This window comes from Cupressus sempervirens, chromosome 11 (assembly GCF_028749045.1).
Source record: "Cupressus sempervirens isolate cs-2001-9-10 chromosome 11, ASM2874904v1, whole genome shotgun sequence".
In the NCBI taxonomy this organism is placed as follows: Eukaryota; Viridiplantae; Streptophyta; class Pinopsida; order Cupressales; family Cupressaceae; genus Cupressus; species Cupressus sempervirens.
Genome location: NC_143128.1, coordinates 255,623,600 through 255,642,705, shown reverse-complemented (window position 1 = coordinate 255,642,705; position 19,106 = coordinate 255,623,600). Strand labels below are relative to the sequence as shown.

At 31.3% G+C, this 19,106-nt stretch overlaps 1 protein-coding gene across 2 annotated transcripts in view; it reads left to right on the top strand.

Moving 5' to 3' along the window:
• The window catches only part of LOC149529123 (phosphoinositide phospholipase C 2-like), a 96,019-nt gene extending 94,999 nt beyond the window's left edge, over window positions 1-1,020 (top strand). For both annotated transcript variants that reach the window (XM_089807908.1, XM_089807907.1), the window contains exons 8-9: window positions 182-268; window positions 513-1,020. In XM_089807908.1, the coding sequence (XP_089664034.1) occupies window positions 182-268; window positions 513-806 (381 nt within the window). In that variant the 3' untranslated portion in view covers window positions 807-1,020. The remainder of the gene's footprint in view (window positions 1-181; window positions 269-512) is intronic.
• The last annotated feature ends 18,086 nt before the right edge of the window (window positions 1,021-19,106 follow it).

Genomic DNA, 19,106 nt, shown 5'->3' with positions numbered 1-19,106 from the left:
TGATGTGCATACCTTTGCGTTGATCGTGCATTCTAGAATGCTTCTCATGTTAAATACGTTATACCTTTTGGTCTCATTCTGTTAAGCTCTGTTTATCATGATATTTCTACTTCAGATTTTTAGTTTTGCACCCAGCGTAATAAATGTATGGGTTAATGCCATCTGCCTTGAGATTTTTCAGGTCAAAGTCTACATGGGAGATGGTTGGTTGCAAGACTTCAAGAAAACTCATTTTGACACTTACTCTCCTCCCGACTTCTATACAAGGGTATGCGTGCTTTTGCCATCGATTGCAAATTATTGTACTTTTAGGTGGTAGCTTCCTTCACTTGCTTATTCTATTTCTATTGTTTGTATCAGCAAGTTCCATCTGCCTATTTTGACCATCCATGGACATCAAATAAATTTTCATTTTATACCCCAATGGATTTTAGTCTAGTTTTGGGTGGTAGCTTCCTTCACTTGCTTATTCATTCCTTCATTTTATTTTCCATTGGATTTTCGAGCTACAGGTTGGGATCGCAGGGGTGCCAGCTGATACAATTATGAAAAGGACAAGGGCAATCGAAGATAATTGGATTCCTTGCTGGGGTGACGAGTTCAATTTCCCTTTAACAGTTCCGGAGTTGGCTTTACTTCGTGTTGAGGTGCATGAGTATGACATGTCCGAAAAGGATGACTTTGGTGGTCAGACATGCTTACCCGTGGCAGAAATTAAGACAGGAATTCGAGCTATCCCTCTCTTCAACAAGAAAGGAGAAAAATACATGTCTGTGAGGCTTCTCATGCGCTTCGAGTTTGTCTAATTATGAGCGGCTAGAATATGTATCTTAAAATTATTGTTTCTTCCTTATTCTGTTTCGAAGTTACAGCTTATTGGACATATTTCAGAGGTGCCTTTATTGTAAAAAAGAACAAACGTTTTTTCGAGTCTAATATGCCTTAGAAATGTGCAACTTAAACTTGTTTGTATGGCTGTAGTTAAGGATTCAATAAAATTTTGAAGCATTTCTTGTGATATATTAATTCTAGTGCTTTTTAGTCTCTTTTCTTTAATATTGAGACAATGCAATTATCGGAATGAAGCTGTCTGTATGCAGGTATATAATACAATCCAAGAATGACCAAAAAAAGATACAATTCATTTAATAACTCAGACAAACTTTCTGATTCTGATTATGAATGTTCAAGTATGAAATTGGATAATTTACTCTTTAATTTGTTAAAGCTTGTCCATAGCATCCACTTTCCTTTTGCACAAAACTCTGGATTGCAAAAAAAAGATAAGTCATCTGAACGAAGATTTTAGAGTAAAGTTATTAAATAATAGTTGCTTGATAACAATTGAAAAAAAAACATTACGTCTAATTTTCCACATGTGCTTTAAACTGATTTATCTAATAGAATTTGCTACCACATTGTTATACACGACCACAAAAAAATTGTCTCTTTTTAGTTTAGAACATGACCAAAAATGGCTGAAATGTTTGCACAAACAACAGTCCATTGCTATTTAGTATGAATGAAATTCCAAATTACTATTTAGTATAATTTTCAAATTATATGTTTCATGCGGAGTTACAAGACTTGGATTTGGCTTAAATTGTCTCGTTGATTATTGACTCGGATTTGGACTTGGTGCTAGGATTTAGTAAAAAATATGACAAAGACCTCAAATTGAAAAACCCAAAAAATGCAAAAGATTTTTAAGGATTTAAAACTTGTTTTACGCATCCTTCAATAAATAAACCTTAATGACACAATAATCTCATCAAATGGAAGCTACTTTGAACAAATAAGTTTACATTGATCACATTAGTATACATGCAAATTTTAGGCTTTACGTGAAGGAAATATATCAAACTAAATAACATATTAGATATATAAGTAGTGTTAAATGTCTACAAAATTCATGGATATGAAATCCATGGCATGAAACATACAAAACAAATGCTAAAGCCTATAAGTTTAAGGCTAAGAGGAGCCAATATCACTTGACACTTCTAGGTGTGCGCATAAGATAGGTCTTGGAAGATGTTGCAACCATGATAGCGCTCATGCCTTAGACTCAGCTTTTGTGACATCCAATCTTGATTCACATCATTCTCAACCCTGAGCTCCTCTAATGAGTCTACTCGTGCTCTAGCCTCCTTTGCCTTTGCCTCTCAATAAGAAGTCTACCTACAACCATATAATGTCACATCATTTGTGTCTATTAGTTCTACATTCTCCTTATGTCTTGTCCAACCCTTTCTTCAAGACCTCATAGAGAAACTCCACATTTTGTTGTTGTTTTTATGAAGCATTAATGCACTTCAAAAACATCGTGCCCCTTGGGAAAGAAAAGAAGTGACTTAGTAAAATGAAGATATAAAAAACTTAATTACTAAATCAATATATTTTATAAAGTACAATTACTTGACAGGGAGGCACAAAATTTAGTATCGTTCCACTTCTATCAGTCCAACTGCAATCGTAATGGTACAACCCTTCCTCCATACCTCATACTAAAGAATTGTAGGTTTGACATCAACCACAATTTGGGTCAAAATGACCTTTTATCTCCTCATCATTAGGGGTTTGAATCTTGCACCATAAATAGTAACAAGTTTTATCACGATTTGCCAATTAGGGACCTAAAATAAATAAATTAAATATAACATGTATTCAATTTTAACTTTACAAATTAAAATAATCAACCTGAAATAATCTTAAAAGCAAAAAATTTAAGACGTAAAAATTAAAATAATAATATATACCTTGTTGCATGAAATAGAATGGTGTTGTTGAACCAACACTTTCCAAATGCACTATTTGTAACATCATGCTTCTCTTTATTCCAACCCATCTCAAGTGATAGTTGGGCACTTGGAATTGTGCATGAAACTAGGAGTGAATCTAATCTGGATTTTTTTAAAAACAATTATAAGCCTCTCACCAATGTTTATCATTTCTTCCATTTGTTTCTTTTTAATTCTTTTTCTTCTTGAAATTCCTCTAGTTGACATTATACTTCATGCATGACTTCAATGGGTGCTTTTTTACATGGTTTGACATTATGGTATGGTACTTATGCAAGGTGATAATTCAATCATTAATTAGTTTGAGACATTATATGCTGCAATATATTATACATGAAAAAATTTGACATCTTCACATTCTAATTAAATTAAAAGAAGAAGAAGAATAGTTAAGGTTTGCAACTAATCAGTTAAGAGAAAAAAAAAGCTAGGGTTTGATCATTGGATGCTTAGGCCCTAGAGTGTCTTATTTTTTCCGTTAACATAAAATGTAACAAAATTAAAACAAGTGTACAATACAATGGAAATGTGAAAGTAAACAATAAAAAAATAACACCTGCAAATTCATAGAGGCCTCATCACAATCCTTCTTTATCTTCCAAAATGTGTGAATACAAACTATTAGCGCAAAGAATCAACAATCACTATCTCCTCTTCAATCAATCTGTTGGTCTACCCTTTGGCTCAATATTTTCGCCCAAATGACTCTTTTTCTCTCCTTGTGTTTGAAAACAAAGAAAAGTGCTTTTTAGGGTTGGGAGGAAAATGAATTTTTAGAGTTGGGAATCAAATATAAAAAAGTTTTGGTCAAGTCAAAACACTTATTTTTTTCTTCTTGTTGGCGATAAAAGGGTTTGATCCATGAGACTGCTGAGTCTAGAAGATGTGGCTAGACTCTATGGGTTTCGGTCTTGGGCTCCCTAAGCTTGAGAGGACCCAACTATCCCTAGACTTGGTGAGGCCATATGAGTTTGAGCAAGTCTTGATGTGATTGATTCCTACTTTCACCACAAGGACAAAAAGAACAAGTAGTCAGTTAAACCATAATACATTTTAATTTATCCCCTATAGAACCCTTGCAACATAAGATTTTCTAAACCACTACATGAGTATGAAAATCAAATTTTGATTTCCATATTTGTGCACTCTTTTTTGGTAAAAAATTGATGCTAAATATGCATTTCCATTTCAAATTTAGACAAGGTGTAGGAGAATAGTAAGGTAAAATCTGCTTTTAACATACATTTAAAGAACTAAATTTAAAGTGACTATGAGTCAACCATTTCCACTCATTAAGAAGATTGCAATCCCTAGGAGTGCAAATTTTCACAAAAAAGGGCAATGGAGACTAATGAATGCATGAAAATAAGATTTTTTTAATAATTGTTAGTGTCATTAATTGTGTTTGGACTTTTAAGATTGAAAGATATTTTTTGTTGGTTCACACAAAGCAGTCACAAGCCCGCACAACAACAAATTTTTAGAGATTTACATGGAATCTTCTTTATTATATTAGTGTATTCATATTTGAATTGTGTAATCTAGGATGAAATTTATAATTGTGCTTGCGATGCCACTCTATCAAGATATTTCAATTGCTAGGGTTTTTGTTGGCACTTGTAGAAGACCTATAAATGACTCTAATTTATGTATTAGACCACCTATTTCACCTTCATTTGTGCAAGGTTATTTACCCCTCCTTGTGATGTGCCTTGAGGTTTATATTGGGGTCATTAAATAGAATGTCTTGGTTGCAAATGCTAGCTTAGATGGTGTCTAACAATGACCCAAGAGAAGTTTTTGATTAATGGTTAAAACTATGTTTTGAAGGGACCCGAAACCCATTATAACAACAAAATGTAAATATTTTCAAAGATAACCCCAAAACAAGATTCTACTAGTGCTTCAAAATTAGTAGACACCCAACACAACAATAGTATAGAGAGATAAACATTAACCCAAGTTGCCTCATTGGGTTGTTAAAAATCAAGACCTTACGATTTGCAAAACAAAAAGGAAAAACTAGGATATTATTTCTTACTTTAAACCATACATAATAAAGTAAGGTTGAACAATAACAATAACCATGCACAAAGAACTCATAACACCATTTTTGTTAACTAAGGAAACCTTGGCCAAGGGAAAACCCTGGTGGGGATGATACCCACAAGATAATATACTGATATATAAGTTCCTTGTTAGAAGATGGACCCTATTAGGAGGCAATGAGAAAATTCAGTATAAAGAGTCCCTATTATGAGACTTTGAATCCCTGCTAGGATATTCCAACCCTATTAGGAGTTGTAGTACAATAGATGCAAGATGAGCCCACTGCCCAAATATGCATTTCCAATTACAAGAAGAGCTCACTGGCCAAATAAGTAATCAGACTTCTGGAATATAGATTCTTTCTTAGTTCAATCTTGGATCACAAAATGGCTTCACAAACTTCGGATATATTGCTTTCACAAAAGTTCGTATACAATTGCTCAACACAACAATTACCACAATTGCACTTCATCACAAGATGTCCTTTGCATAATACCATGCCTTTTCACAAATTTTTGCTAGGTCAACTAAGACGATAATAAACTTTTCCAACTTAGAGTAAACATCTAGGATGTCAGCCCTAATTAGACAAATAATTATTTTGCAAACAAAATAATTCCTTTCTTTTAATTTTGTTGTCCTATTTCATTGCTAAAAAAAAATATCTCTTTTTCGTACAGTCCGTACAGACTTCTGAAGTTATAAACATCATCATCAACATGTATACTATCTCCATCTAACTTTGCTAGTCATAATATGACATCAGCAACAATTTATAATCAAAACAATATACCGTTGTATATCAAATTCATAAACAATTTTCTGAGTACCAAAAGCTAAGTATCTTAATTTTTGAGGTTTCTTGTAAGCATGTCCATCATGTGTTTCCATAAATGACAGCAATATATATCCTTGTTAGCCAATTCTCAACAATTTCCCCTTTTTGATGGCAACAACATAGGGAAAATTGGCTAAGTGACAAAAACTTAACAAAAAATAATATTACAGTAACATTACTTGTTCATTTTACATATGCTCCCCCTTACAATATGATTTCATACTTTACAATACTGTACTTAAAATTTTCTATAGTATCTTCTCCCCCTTTGACATCAATGACAAAGGTTAAGATGTCAAAAACTGTCCAAAAACCGTCCATTTGCTGTCAAAATTGTTGTAAACATCTACCTTAAATTGATAATATCTTCATGTAATCATCAAAATTTTCTTTTAAATTGTCCATACCTTTAGTCCATGTCTCCTTGATAGATTCAACAGTGGTGAGAATTGCACATAGGGCATATGATGCAATCTCAACTACATTAAGGTTTGAGTACAAAAAGTTAGAATAAGTGTCCTTAGCCTTGACACATTCCTCCAACTATTTCTCAACAAAAGAATTTTTTAGAGCAATAGACTCTCTGAAATCCGATACTCTTTTCAAAATTTGTTCTTTCTGAAGTTCCAGTTTCTTGATATCATTGTGAATACTGGCCACTTGTCCTTCAAAATCATCAATCTTACTAGTTGGATGTTGTATTTGGCTAGATAGAGCTTCTAGCTCACTCATCTTTTCTTCAATCTGATTGTCAATATCCTTAGTCAGTTTATGAGATAGGGTACACTTAATGTACAACATCTTACCATCTTGTTGACACTTCTAAAGTTCCTTGATACAAGTATCAACACTTATCAAATCATTTTTAATATTTTGATAAATGGTGCTAAACAAGTTAGCATCATGTGAGATTTGTGCCTTGTTTCTACAACACTCAACAAATTAGTGAATTCCTCATCAAATTACTTTAGAACTGCCTATGCCCTCTATTCTAAATCTGCCTCTGTGTGCTATACTATCAGAGTATTATGTAATCTGTCAGTAACCTCCATCAAGGTTTTCTATAGGCTCTTCACTATTCTATTCTTCTGAATGAGTTTTGATAAGGATGAGATCAAATCTATTTGATCATCATCATCAGTTGTCAGGCTAGCAAGTGAAAGTGGAGTAGATGAACTAAAAGGTTTAGTGTCATCCTCCCTTTGCTTCTTCTTAGTTGCCTCTTTGATTGGCGACATCAGACTTATTGCTACTACAGTCTCACTTCTTATCTTGTTCTTCTCACCCACCATAAATAGGAATGGTCTTACTTTATTTCTATAGTAAGGTGCAAGATTATTCAATAATCTCTTGACTTCTTCTTCGTCATTAGTCTTGCATATTATTCATAGCATAGACTTTCGAAGTTCTATGTCCTCTTCTCTTGCTGTGCCTTCTTCTCAATAAGTCTATCATAGACCTTTTAGTTCACCGTGCCTTCAATATCCTTCAGTTTCAGATTGTTGGCTATAATGTATCTTATAGTAGAGATATCAATCTGATCTTTTTCAAAGTTATTATACAAATCATAGAATTTGTTCATCTGAACAAAGTTTCTTTCATTAGCAATAATTGAGTTTATCTTCTCTATCTCTGGCTTCCAAGGTTGCTAAGCTTTTCTTGTTGATTGCTTAGAAGTTGTGTAATGCCTACCCCTACTTGAATTTTCTAATTTGTTCTGACTGGATTCTTTTAGGCATGTGTTGTGATTATGTTCAATGATGATATATATGTTCATGCATTGACTTTCAGTTATTGAATGATGTTAGTTGGATGAATGATTTTTATGCAGTTTCTATGGATACTTACCCCATACTTGCATGTGTATGGTGTGTGCATATGTTTTCTTTATGTTTGACGTTTTTGATGGGGTTGAGGAAGGGAGTCGTAGTCACCTGCTAGTCGGGATCTACATGATGAACCACTTCCTGCCATCGCTTGTTTAGTTTAGAATATTGTGTTTATACATGTTTGGACTTTATGTAGATTGTAGATACCGAGTATCGACTTCCTTGAATTGTTAGGATGAGCGTACCCTATCGTAGTATTTCAATGGTATAAGTGGGGAGATAACTCTTGAGTCCAAATCCTAAACCCTAAGCCAATTGTCTTAGAAAATAGGACAAGTATTTGAGTTAGTTTACCATTCGAATTTTCCAAGTGACGTGAATTGTGATTTTGACCTGGAGTTTGATTATGTTCTTTGCCTTCAGTTGAGTTGTTTTGGTTTTGTGGGTATGTGGTGCTTTTCTGTTATAATTAAATCAAATTAAAAGATAATTTAATGGAAATTTTATAAAGAAATTTGATATTTAATTATATTTAATTAATTGAGAAATTAATTAAATAAAAAAATTAAATTTAAAGATTTTATTAAAGTTCTATTTTTGACGTATTTATATTTATTTAATTTAATAATTATTATTTAGGAGTTTTATTTTAATAATAAACTCTAAATAATATTATTACTTGAATTAATAAATATATTATTAAAATGTCACGTAATTAACTTGAGAGACAAAACATAAAATTTATAAAGTTTATTTTTATTAAATTGCGTAAAGTGTATGCAAGAAATTTAAAGATAAAGTTGTAGTTCTAATTATGACGTATTATATTTATTTAATTTAATGATGATTATTTAGAAGTTTTATTTTAAATAATAAACTCTAAATAATGTTATTAATTAAGTTAATAAATATATTATTAAAAATATCTTTGAATTTAATTAAATAAAAAAATAAAATTTAAAGATAAAGTTATAGTTCTAATTTTGGCATATTTATAATTATTTAATTTAATAAAAAATTATTTAGGAGTTTTATTAATAAACTCTAAATAATATTATTAGTTAAATTAATAAATATGATATTAAAAACATCTCATGATTAATTAAAGTGAGAAAGAAAATTAATTTTATAAAGATAATTTAATTTAAATTGCATAAAGTTGTTGCATGAAAATTATATATAGAAAATTCAATGTTTAATTATATTTAATTAATTGAAAAATTAATTAAATAAAAGAATTAACTTTAAAAGATTAAATTAAAGTTCTAATTATAACATATTTATATTTATTTAATTTAATAATAATTATTTAAGAGTTTTATTTTAATAGTAAACTCTAAATAATATTATTAGTTGAGTAATAAATATTATTTGATTAAAAAATATATATAAATATGTGAATATTTGATTAATTAAAAACTAATTAAATTTATGTTTTAAATAAAAAGTCTAAATTTAGAAAATTGGTTAAAGAAAGATTAGAATATGATGTTATTAAATATGTACTTCAGTTTAAAATATTTATTTTAAAAGTCTAATTTAAGAAGTTGGATAAAAATAGAGTTAAAATATTAAAAGATTAAAGATTAAATATTGTTTTATTATGATTATTTAATTAATAATTATTAAATTAGAGTTGTATTTAAACAATGAGCTTTAATTATTCTTATTAATTTAAATAATAAACTATGCTTTAAATAGTGCTTACACTAATTAATAAGTGGAGGAAAAGAAAATATAAAAGAATATTTTAATTAAAAAGTTATTTAAATGTGCATAAAAGAATTAAATTTAAAAGATTTATTAAAATTCTAATTTAAGCGTATTTATATTTATTTAATTTAATAATAATTTATTTAGGAGTATTATTTTTAATAAACTCTAAATAATATTATTAGTTAAATTAATAAATATTATATTAAAAGCGTTGCATGATTTAATAAGGGAAAGAAAGCTTTAATTTAATAAAGTTAGTTTAATTAAATTGCATAAAGTGTGTGCATAAAAATTAAAATATAGTAATTAAAGACAAAGGGTTTTTGTATGATTGCATGATCAAAGTCTTGATTTGGGGGAAAAACTCTTTATTAAGGAAATTAGAGCTCATTTCTAGATACATAGGTTTGGAAGAGCCAATTTCCAAAAAGAGGGTTTTCAAAGGAATAGGAAGATTCTTGCATGTTTGTGTGTTCATTGTTTTGGCATTAGATCCAAGTAGGATCTTGTGAGTTTTTGCAGTAGTTGCTTGTTCTTCAAATTCCTATCTTCTTCATCTTTGTTGTGTTTCTGTTTTCATAATTTCTTTGGATTGAAACCTTTATTTGAGAAAATTAATTCCCATTATAGAATTGTCTGTGATTTAATATGAAAACCGTTAGTAAATATTAAACTTTAGGGTTCTCAAAACCTAATGAATTATGAAATTCACTTTTGTATACAATTTATGTGACGTGTGATTTATTAATGTTGGGGTTTTTGAGTTTGTCTTAGCTTTGGCTAGTCGGGATGTTTACCAGAGGTTTGGGGGTTTGTTTTGTGATGTCATGATGATGCATTATATATGATCTTTTATACTCAACCATGGTAATGTGTCTGGTGTGCTCTAGGATGTGTGTTGATCTATTGATTGTTATTGCTTTCTAGTGTTCTTTTGTGAAACTGAGGTGAATGGTGTGACCCATCTGATATAACCTTTGAGACTTCGATTAGTTGTTTTTGGATTGCTTTCCAGTCACTTGTATAGGACTGAGGTGTTTGTATGATTTGTTCTTGGTGATGTCATGTTATGACATGGATTGATTTATGTATATTTGATTTTGGGATCAGTCCTATTAGGATGATCGTATTGATGGATTCTATGATTATGATCAGTGTTTTTCAAAAATGATTAGTTGCTTGTTTAAGAAATGATGTATGGTATGTGATCTTTTGATTTTACTGAGCTTAGGGTAGGTTATCTATATGTCATGTTGGGAAGTGGCTTGCAATGGAGGCTGGGGCCCAAAGTGGCTATCAGGGTAACCCATTGTAGGTTATTTAATAAGTGATAATATTTCATTAAATGGGTTTAAAATGAATTAACAAGATATTGGTGCCATAGAAAGTCACTAAGGGGTCAAAGGATTAAAAGACTAGATGGGTAACCTTAGAGTTGACTCATTAGTATGTGTCAGTACGAAAGGATAATAGTGCTGCATAGAGTCACTAGGGGGCCAAAGGATTAAAAGACTAGCCATGTATCCCTAGAGTTGGTTTGTGCGATGACACTTGCCCACTTCCACAGTAGATTCCCTATATGTCTGTGTTTGCCTTTGGGTCTAGATGTTGATTTATCTTGGAACCTTTGAGTTAGATTACTTTTAGAGTTTCCTTGACTTAGATATTACTTTTGATTTTGGGATTGATATCTTGTTTGGGACTTGAGACTATCTCCTCAGTGTGGTGGGAGTGGGCCATTTAGGTTCCACAAGGTCGGGTGGTAGTGCTTTTTCTTATACCATTGAGATTCGACTGTCAGATGCCATTGATGGATGTGTTTTTGCAGATGTTCCTTTCTATCTGTTCTTATATTTCTATGATGGATGGTTATACTTAGTGCATTGTATTTGATTTCATAGATCTTACAAGATGATGTAATTTATTTCATGATGTATATTATTTCGGCCTTTCATACCTTGTGACCTTTAGAGTGGATGATTGTGCATTCTATTTATTGCCAAGTGGCATCATATATAATTGTATATTATTTAAATGGACTTGGACTTGTAATTATTCTTTCATATGGATGTGTTATTTATTTGACTTATTATTAATTATATTTAAATGTGACTCAACATCATGGGACTCGTAAGAGTCGTAACTTGTTTATGTGTTGTTGATGTATGAGTGTATGTTAATTGCTTCCACTAATCTATTATTGTTGTTGTATCTTTATCTTAAAACAAAAATGTTTGACAAACTTAGTGAAACTTTAGATTAACTTCTTTTGGGTCACATGGTGGGGCGTTACAAGTTGTTACCTTCTCTGTTTTTTTAACTTCTTGTTCTTGTTCTTGTTCTTCGCTAGACTCAACAATTGTCAACAATGTCTTTTGTCTCTTTCCTGGTCCAATGGCTTGTTGCTTGACCCTTTTAGTTTTTGTGGTTACAACTTCCACTAATCTCTTAGATTTGCTCTTCGGTTCACTTGTCTAAACATCTGACACTACTGCATATGGAATGCTTTGTTCCGAAGATGTCTCTACAATAGATACTGATAAAGGTTGTACATTTAGTATACCTTGCTTCATGGTTTTCCTGACTACTTGTGACTCACTCTCAATCATACCGGCCTTTGATAAAGCTTTCTTCATTATTGACTCTATCTTCTTGTGAGAAACCTTCTCCAAGGATGCTTGATGAGTTGACTGGGTAATCTCATCATAGGTTCCAAATCTATATTCAACTTTGTCCTTTTCTAAATTCAATAGTAAATCAATATATCCAATTGCTATATCGTCACTCAATTCATAACCTAAGGGATCAAGAAATGTTTCCCGAGGTTCTATTGCTTGAATATAAGTAAAATTTGTATTAACCATAATACATATGTCTTCTTTAAATCTATCTACAATTGCAAGTGCAATTCTGAATCTTTGTCTCATTTCATTCTGAAATTTCTTCATTATCAAGTTTCCACTATCCAATATCTTATCTACAAGATGTCTTCTACATACATGTGTGATTTTCTCCATTGTACATCTATCACTACTCATTATCTCTATGACTGATAAATATGAAAATATTTTAAGTACATGAAAGAATATGTGATTGATCAGTGACTGAAATCTAAACACACCATTCTTAGTCCTTTTGATATTTTCTAGGTTCTCAAGTAGTTGCATTCTTAGAATTTCACTAAGATTTACTTCTTTCTACTCTACATATATTTTGTAGGCTGCATAGATTAATCTGGTTGACACTTCATCAATCTTTGAACTTGCACATAAAGAGTAGGCAATGATTCTCTCAACTTTCTTCTTGCACATACTACTTTGGTATAACTCTCAACTTTCTTCTTAAACATTTTCTCACCTATAGGTACACTGCCTTGTTTACTAAGACCAATTACCTCATGAATAAGGTTGGCTGAAATATCAACTACATTGTCTTGCATCCATAGTTTCCCATCATGTATCCTACTTAATATGATCTGTGTCCACTCACCTATGTCCAATTCACGGTAGAAATGATATTTGAACAGGTCTAGTTCCTTCAAGTGTTCAAATCTAGGCTTAACAGTCATATCGTGATTGAAAACCAATTCCATATCCTTGTTCATATATTCACTCAAAATAGAATCAAACTTACTGGTAAGATAACTTCCTACATCTTCCAAATATACTACATTGTTCAGAGCAATGGATAATGCTGAGTTAGGGTTTCCTTCTATGGGTTTCATGGAAACAACCTTCAACTTAGGTCCATCCCCATTCTCAACATTATGAACTACTAACATATCCATGCTTCTAAAAAATATGAACTGTTATCGAATAAATTTTGTGGATAAATAATAAAATACCTCTTTTTGGAAATAGGGTTTGCTTTGAAATTACCTTGGCAAGTCGCTTCTAAGTGCTCTTTGCTTCAGATGTGATTACAATGAAGTGAAAATCAAGTCTGTAATCCATTTATTCCATCAACTTGAACTTGCATTAATTGCATACTTTGCAAACACGAAAAAGTTGTCAATTGCATTCTAAAATCAAATAACTACTCAAGATCATCTATTCGATCTTCAGATGCCACCCGAGGTTTACTATAGCTTCCTCCCATCATGACAATGCTCCTCAAGACTTCACTTTACAAAATTCTCTGTAAAAACATAGTTTTCATCTTCTGCTATAGAATTAACTTTTTTTGTAATACTAGTAACATTTAATTCCTTCATAACTAGTTTAGATAAGCTCCAAATTACAAGCAAGCTTAGGTACTATCTAAACTTAACTTGATACACCTTATCCCAACTTCGCTACCTCTAATTCAATCTCTGAATGAAGTTTTCAAATTCTAGTGCTATGAATAAGCTTAATTCAATTTGAACAAGCTTAATTAAACTGAATTGAATCAAAATAGATACCTAACTTCAATCTTCCTATGTCACCATCATCTAACTTATCTTTTGAGATGTCCAATCCTTTTACAAATGCCTCATTGAGTTCTTCTCAAAGTTCATTGAATACATTTCTTTGTTCCTCATTTTATTTGCTAGTTCTGGACTTCCTCTCATGGTTCCTTCTATCATTTCCAACGCTTCTGCCATCATTCCTTCTATTTCTAAAGTTTCTTCCATTTTTCCTTCTATCTCCAAAGTTTTTGTCCATTCTGCAATACTTTGTTGTATGTCTAAAGTTGTTGCATAACTGACATACTGGTGTTCTGTTCCTAGAATTCTATTGATCATCAGGTGCATGAAAATTTTGAGCTATGTGTCCAAAGTTGTTACACTTATAACACACAATCTGTCTTCTAACTTCATAAGCTTTTCCTTCTCTTCATGTTCTTTCATTAGATCTTCTTCTATCTGCGGGGTTAGTATTTCTAGACATTCTACTATTTCTTCTATCATTATCATATTTAGGTTTCCTACAATTAATTGATTTATGACCCATACGATGACAATTATGACAATACAAGTCCTTAACATGATTAAATGACTTATTTGTACAATCTCTTTCATATGACCTATCTAATTACATGAGAAACACTTACCTCTAAATTCATACTTGGTTTCCTTAGGAGATTCCATTTGCTTTGGTTCATCCAATATTTCAACTTCCTTGTCTTCTTTAGGCTTATCATAAGACTGACTAGATTCAATCTTATCATTAGATTTATCTTTTTCTTTTGGATCAAATCTAATATTAGGTTTCTTTGCAGACAAGATATCTAAGACCAATCTTATCATAAGTAAGTCTTTGTATTGACATTGAATCATTAAGCTTTTCTTTGCTAGAATAAAGCTTCTCAAGTTGTTTCTTGCACTGAGTTAATTCACCTTTCACAATAATATTGTATTTATGAAGTTCTTCATGATCTTTTTTTAATGTTTCAAACTTAGATGTCTTCTTTGCCATACTCGCTCTCAAATCTACATTCTCAGTCTTCAAATTAGATTCAATTTTGCTAAGATCATTTCTCAACGTCAACTTTAGATTCGTAATCCTTAATTCATGCTTCAAGATCTTGTACTCTATCTTTAGTTTTGAATAATCATCATCACTAGTTTCAGATTCAGTAGATTCATGCTTGGATTTGAGATGTTCAATCTTTTCCTTTAACTGTCCAATGTATCCTTTGGAGTCTTCATATCTATCCTTCAGCTTATCTCTTTCTTCAATAAGGAGATCAATTTGTTCAAGTGCCTCTTCAAGGTTCTTCATCAACTATTCCATATCCATAGGGATCTTACTCAAGCTGTTAAGCCTCTTCTGAGTAACTGTGCTTTGATACCAATTGTTAGAAATAAAGATTACTAAGAAGGGGGGTGGGTGAATAAGTAATCTACAAACTTTAGTTGCCAACTGAATATTATTTATTACTTTAAACCATACATAAAAAAGTAATAAAATAATGTTGAACAGTAATAGTAACATGCACAAAGATAACCCATAACACCATATTTTGTTAACCAGGGAAACCCTGGCCAAGGGGAAACCCTAGTGGGGATGATACCCACAAGATAATATACTGATATATAAGTTCCTTGTTACAGGATGGACCCTGTTAGGAGTTAGTGAGAAAATTTAGTATAAAGAGTCCTTGTTAGGAGACTTTGAATCCCTATTAGGAGATTCCAACCTTGTTAGGAGTTGTACCAACCTTGTTAGGAGTTGTAGTACAGTAGATGCAAGATCAACCCACTACCCAAACATGCATTTCCAATTACAAAAAGAACTCACTGCCCAAACAAGTAATCAGACTTCTGGAATATAGATTCTTTCTCAGTTTGATCTTGGATCACAAAATGACTTCACAAACTTTGCATGTATTGCTTTCACAAAAGTTCACATACAATTGCTCAACACAACAATTATCACAATTGTACTTCTTCATCGCAAGATGTCCTTTGCATAAATATCATGCCTTTTCACAAATTTCTGCTAGGTTGACTAAGAACATAATAAAATTTTCCAACTTAGAGAAAACATCTAGGATGTTGGCCCTAATTGGACAAATAATTATTTTGTAAACAAAATAATTCCTTTCCTTTAATTCTGTTGTCTCATTTCACTGCCAAAAAATGAATATCACTTTGTCGTACAGTCTGTACTAATTTTGAGGTTATACACATCATCATCAACATGTATACTATCTCCATCTAACTTTGCTAGTCATAATATGATATTAGCAACAAGTTATAATCAAAACAATACACTGTTGTATACCAAATTCATACTTAGACAATTTTCTGAGTACCAAAAGCTAAGTATCTTAATTTTTGAGGTTTCTTGTAAGCATGTACATCATGTGTTGCCATAAATGACAACAATTACATATCCTCATTAGCCAATTATCGACAAAATTTTTATAATCTTTTCTAATAATTGTGATCCAACCCTCCTCCACTATAGAAAACTTATCTTGCCAAACTTGAGAATCCAAAGAACTAATAAAGCAAGAGCCAACAATAATAGAGCCAAAAAGATAAGTCTAGATAGGAGTAGCATTGGTAACGTCGACCAGAGGTCCCATCAATATTTTGCTAGGCAGAAGTAGCAACTATAGTTATTATAGTATCATGTTGGACAAAGCTAACCCCAACAATAACATTACGATATTGTTGGATAGAGCTAACTGTTACAAATCCAACAACCTTATGATGATCAAAACTAGTTTGACTAGAAACACTCTCCACCCTTGCAGCCATCTGTTTGAAACTAATAGAAACAACATTTGTCATCATATCCAACATAGAGACACCAACTCCTCCATCACCTGATCGAAACCAACATAACCTTACATCACATATGTAGCATTTTATCCTCTTGAGAGAGATTTTTAACCACATATAATGCTGCGAAGAGGCTTCCTTCCACCATAAAGAGGGCTTCTTGGGGTTAACTCTTTCAAAATTACATTTTGTTTCCACGTGACCTATTTAAAAAAATTATGTTTACATCTGAGAGGAAGACCATAATTGAGTGGTTAAATCCAAGATCCTATTAGAGAAAAATGTTCAATCTCCATTTAGAATCCCTTTAGAAGCATCTATGCCAACAAGGATTCGAGCATAGGTTGAATGAAGGATATCACAAGAATCATAATCAACCATTAAAAAATATCCTAAAGCCTCACCCACCTCCTCTAGGACAAAATCCAACTTGAAATGTAGAGGAAGATTAGGGAGACAGACCCATATTAGCAACCCAAGAGAAGTTCTTTGCATGGGACAATGAATCTAAGGGACCCATTTGCTTCGGGCTCTTTGGTTTCAAGTTCAAATTTTAATGAGTAAAGATCAATAACCTTTCAAAGAAGGTTTCCAATCCCTTTATGGCTCTAATTGGGGCTTTGAGGGGGGGGATATTGAACAAAAAAATGTATTTCTAAATAATGGAGACAAACATCAATCAAAATCCTTATTCAATCATCTTGTGCCCTTTCCTACCCAGAAGAGGAAGTTTTACAAGAGAAGAATGAAAATGGGGATTTTTTTGTTGCAAAACATGCATTGATTGGGACATTTAGAGGTTAATTGCTAAGCTTGATATATATGCATCAATAGATCTCAAATACTTGACATCCAATTCTAACTAACAATGTAGCTTCATAGTGTCTCAAGAATGGGCATGCCAAGAGGTCTACTTGGTGGAGGGATGTCTCCCCCCACCATTACTCAATAGAAAAAGAAGAGCCATGTATGGAAGGTGATGATGAGATGGATAGATCTAATACATCTTCTAAAGTTGAATCCCATGAGTTATCTCCAAGTAGGCTCTAGTCTACAACAAAAGCTCCTTTTGGTTCTTGTTTGATAAATAATAGATTAAGTCAAGATAAATTCATCTTTGCGTAAAGCTTTGGATGGGAAAGATGAAAGCTCAATAATTGCATCCCTTGAAGGTGATAAAAATGCCACAAGGAATTTGGTTGGTTCTTAGGTTGATGGTAGTGATGCAGAGAAAAAGGAAGAAAATGAGGTTATATGTTTGTAACGTAGGTTTGTTTCTAAGCATTACACCCTAGGTAAGTTTTCTGACTCCATAGCAAGGAGAAGTATTTGGTTGGCTTTATGATAGTTAGTGATTGTTCTAGAAGTTTGCTACTTGCTAAGTATGCCATTGATGGCTCAACGATAATGTAATATTTTATATCAATATATAGTTGTATCCCCTTAGCTTCTATTTACTAATAAAAAAAATTCAAGTTTAGAGGGAAATAAAATAATAATAATATTTGTATAGATATATACAATTTCAAGTATTAGTAATCGAAATGCTTATAATGGATTAAAAAATATGAACACTCTCTCTTAAGAAGCTAAATGGTGTTTCTATTATTTTATATTAATGATTGATTATATGTACACTACCATGCTCTATAAGATTTTCTATTTTTTTTCTTGGATAGGAATGAAAATTGTGGATTTTATCTGATATAGAGATAAATTTTCTATACAAATCATGTAGGTTATATATGAATATGAAAAATAATTTATTTGATAAAATAAAATAATTTTTCAATTAAATTGTTAATCTATAAAAAGTATAATCTACCTAGTTATAATATAATTCATATATTAAGTTACAATATAAACAAATAAAATATTTTTTACATATTTTAGGATAGTTAATTAAGTACACTTTGATAAATAAACAATTCAAGAATAAAAATTGCATTAAAAAAGATGAAGCATCAATTGCAACTTAACTCAGTAAAATAATATATTTAGCACAATGTTAATTCACTCTAGTCATGTTTTCGAATTTGATTTGCCCTTTGTAGTAGAAAACTAGAGCAATTGATTGAGTCCACTAGATTCATGGTCATTTTTACAAATATAGATTTTCTCAATATAACAATGTAATCGATCTTACAAGTATAAATATAACCTACCAATTTGTAAAAATACCCTACCAATTTGAATATGATGGTTTTAAAACTTTATATTATAATCACCTCGCTTAGTTAAACTTGCATATTTAATTTTAATCAACTATCTTGGTTGTTCCATTTTTAAAAAACTTGCTAAAACATTATTGTTGATCATTTATTTTTCTTGTTGAACTCAAAGTACACAAATAACTAGCATTAAACAACATCTCATGTTGAATTAAATAATTAAATCATTTATTCATATCCATGCTTAATAGTCCATTTCATGTCTTATATGCTCTAGCATAATTATGTTAAATTTGTTCAATATTTCATTCCTTACATCAAATCTCTTCTACTATCATTTATATTAACAAATTATCAACAATTAAACTTGAGATTCAATATAAACATATCATTTTGTGTAAGTCCATCCCATCTCAAGCATATTTCATTTAGTTTACCTTTTTTGTTCAAAATATGGTAAGGCATCATGATCAATGTATAATGCAA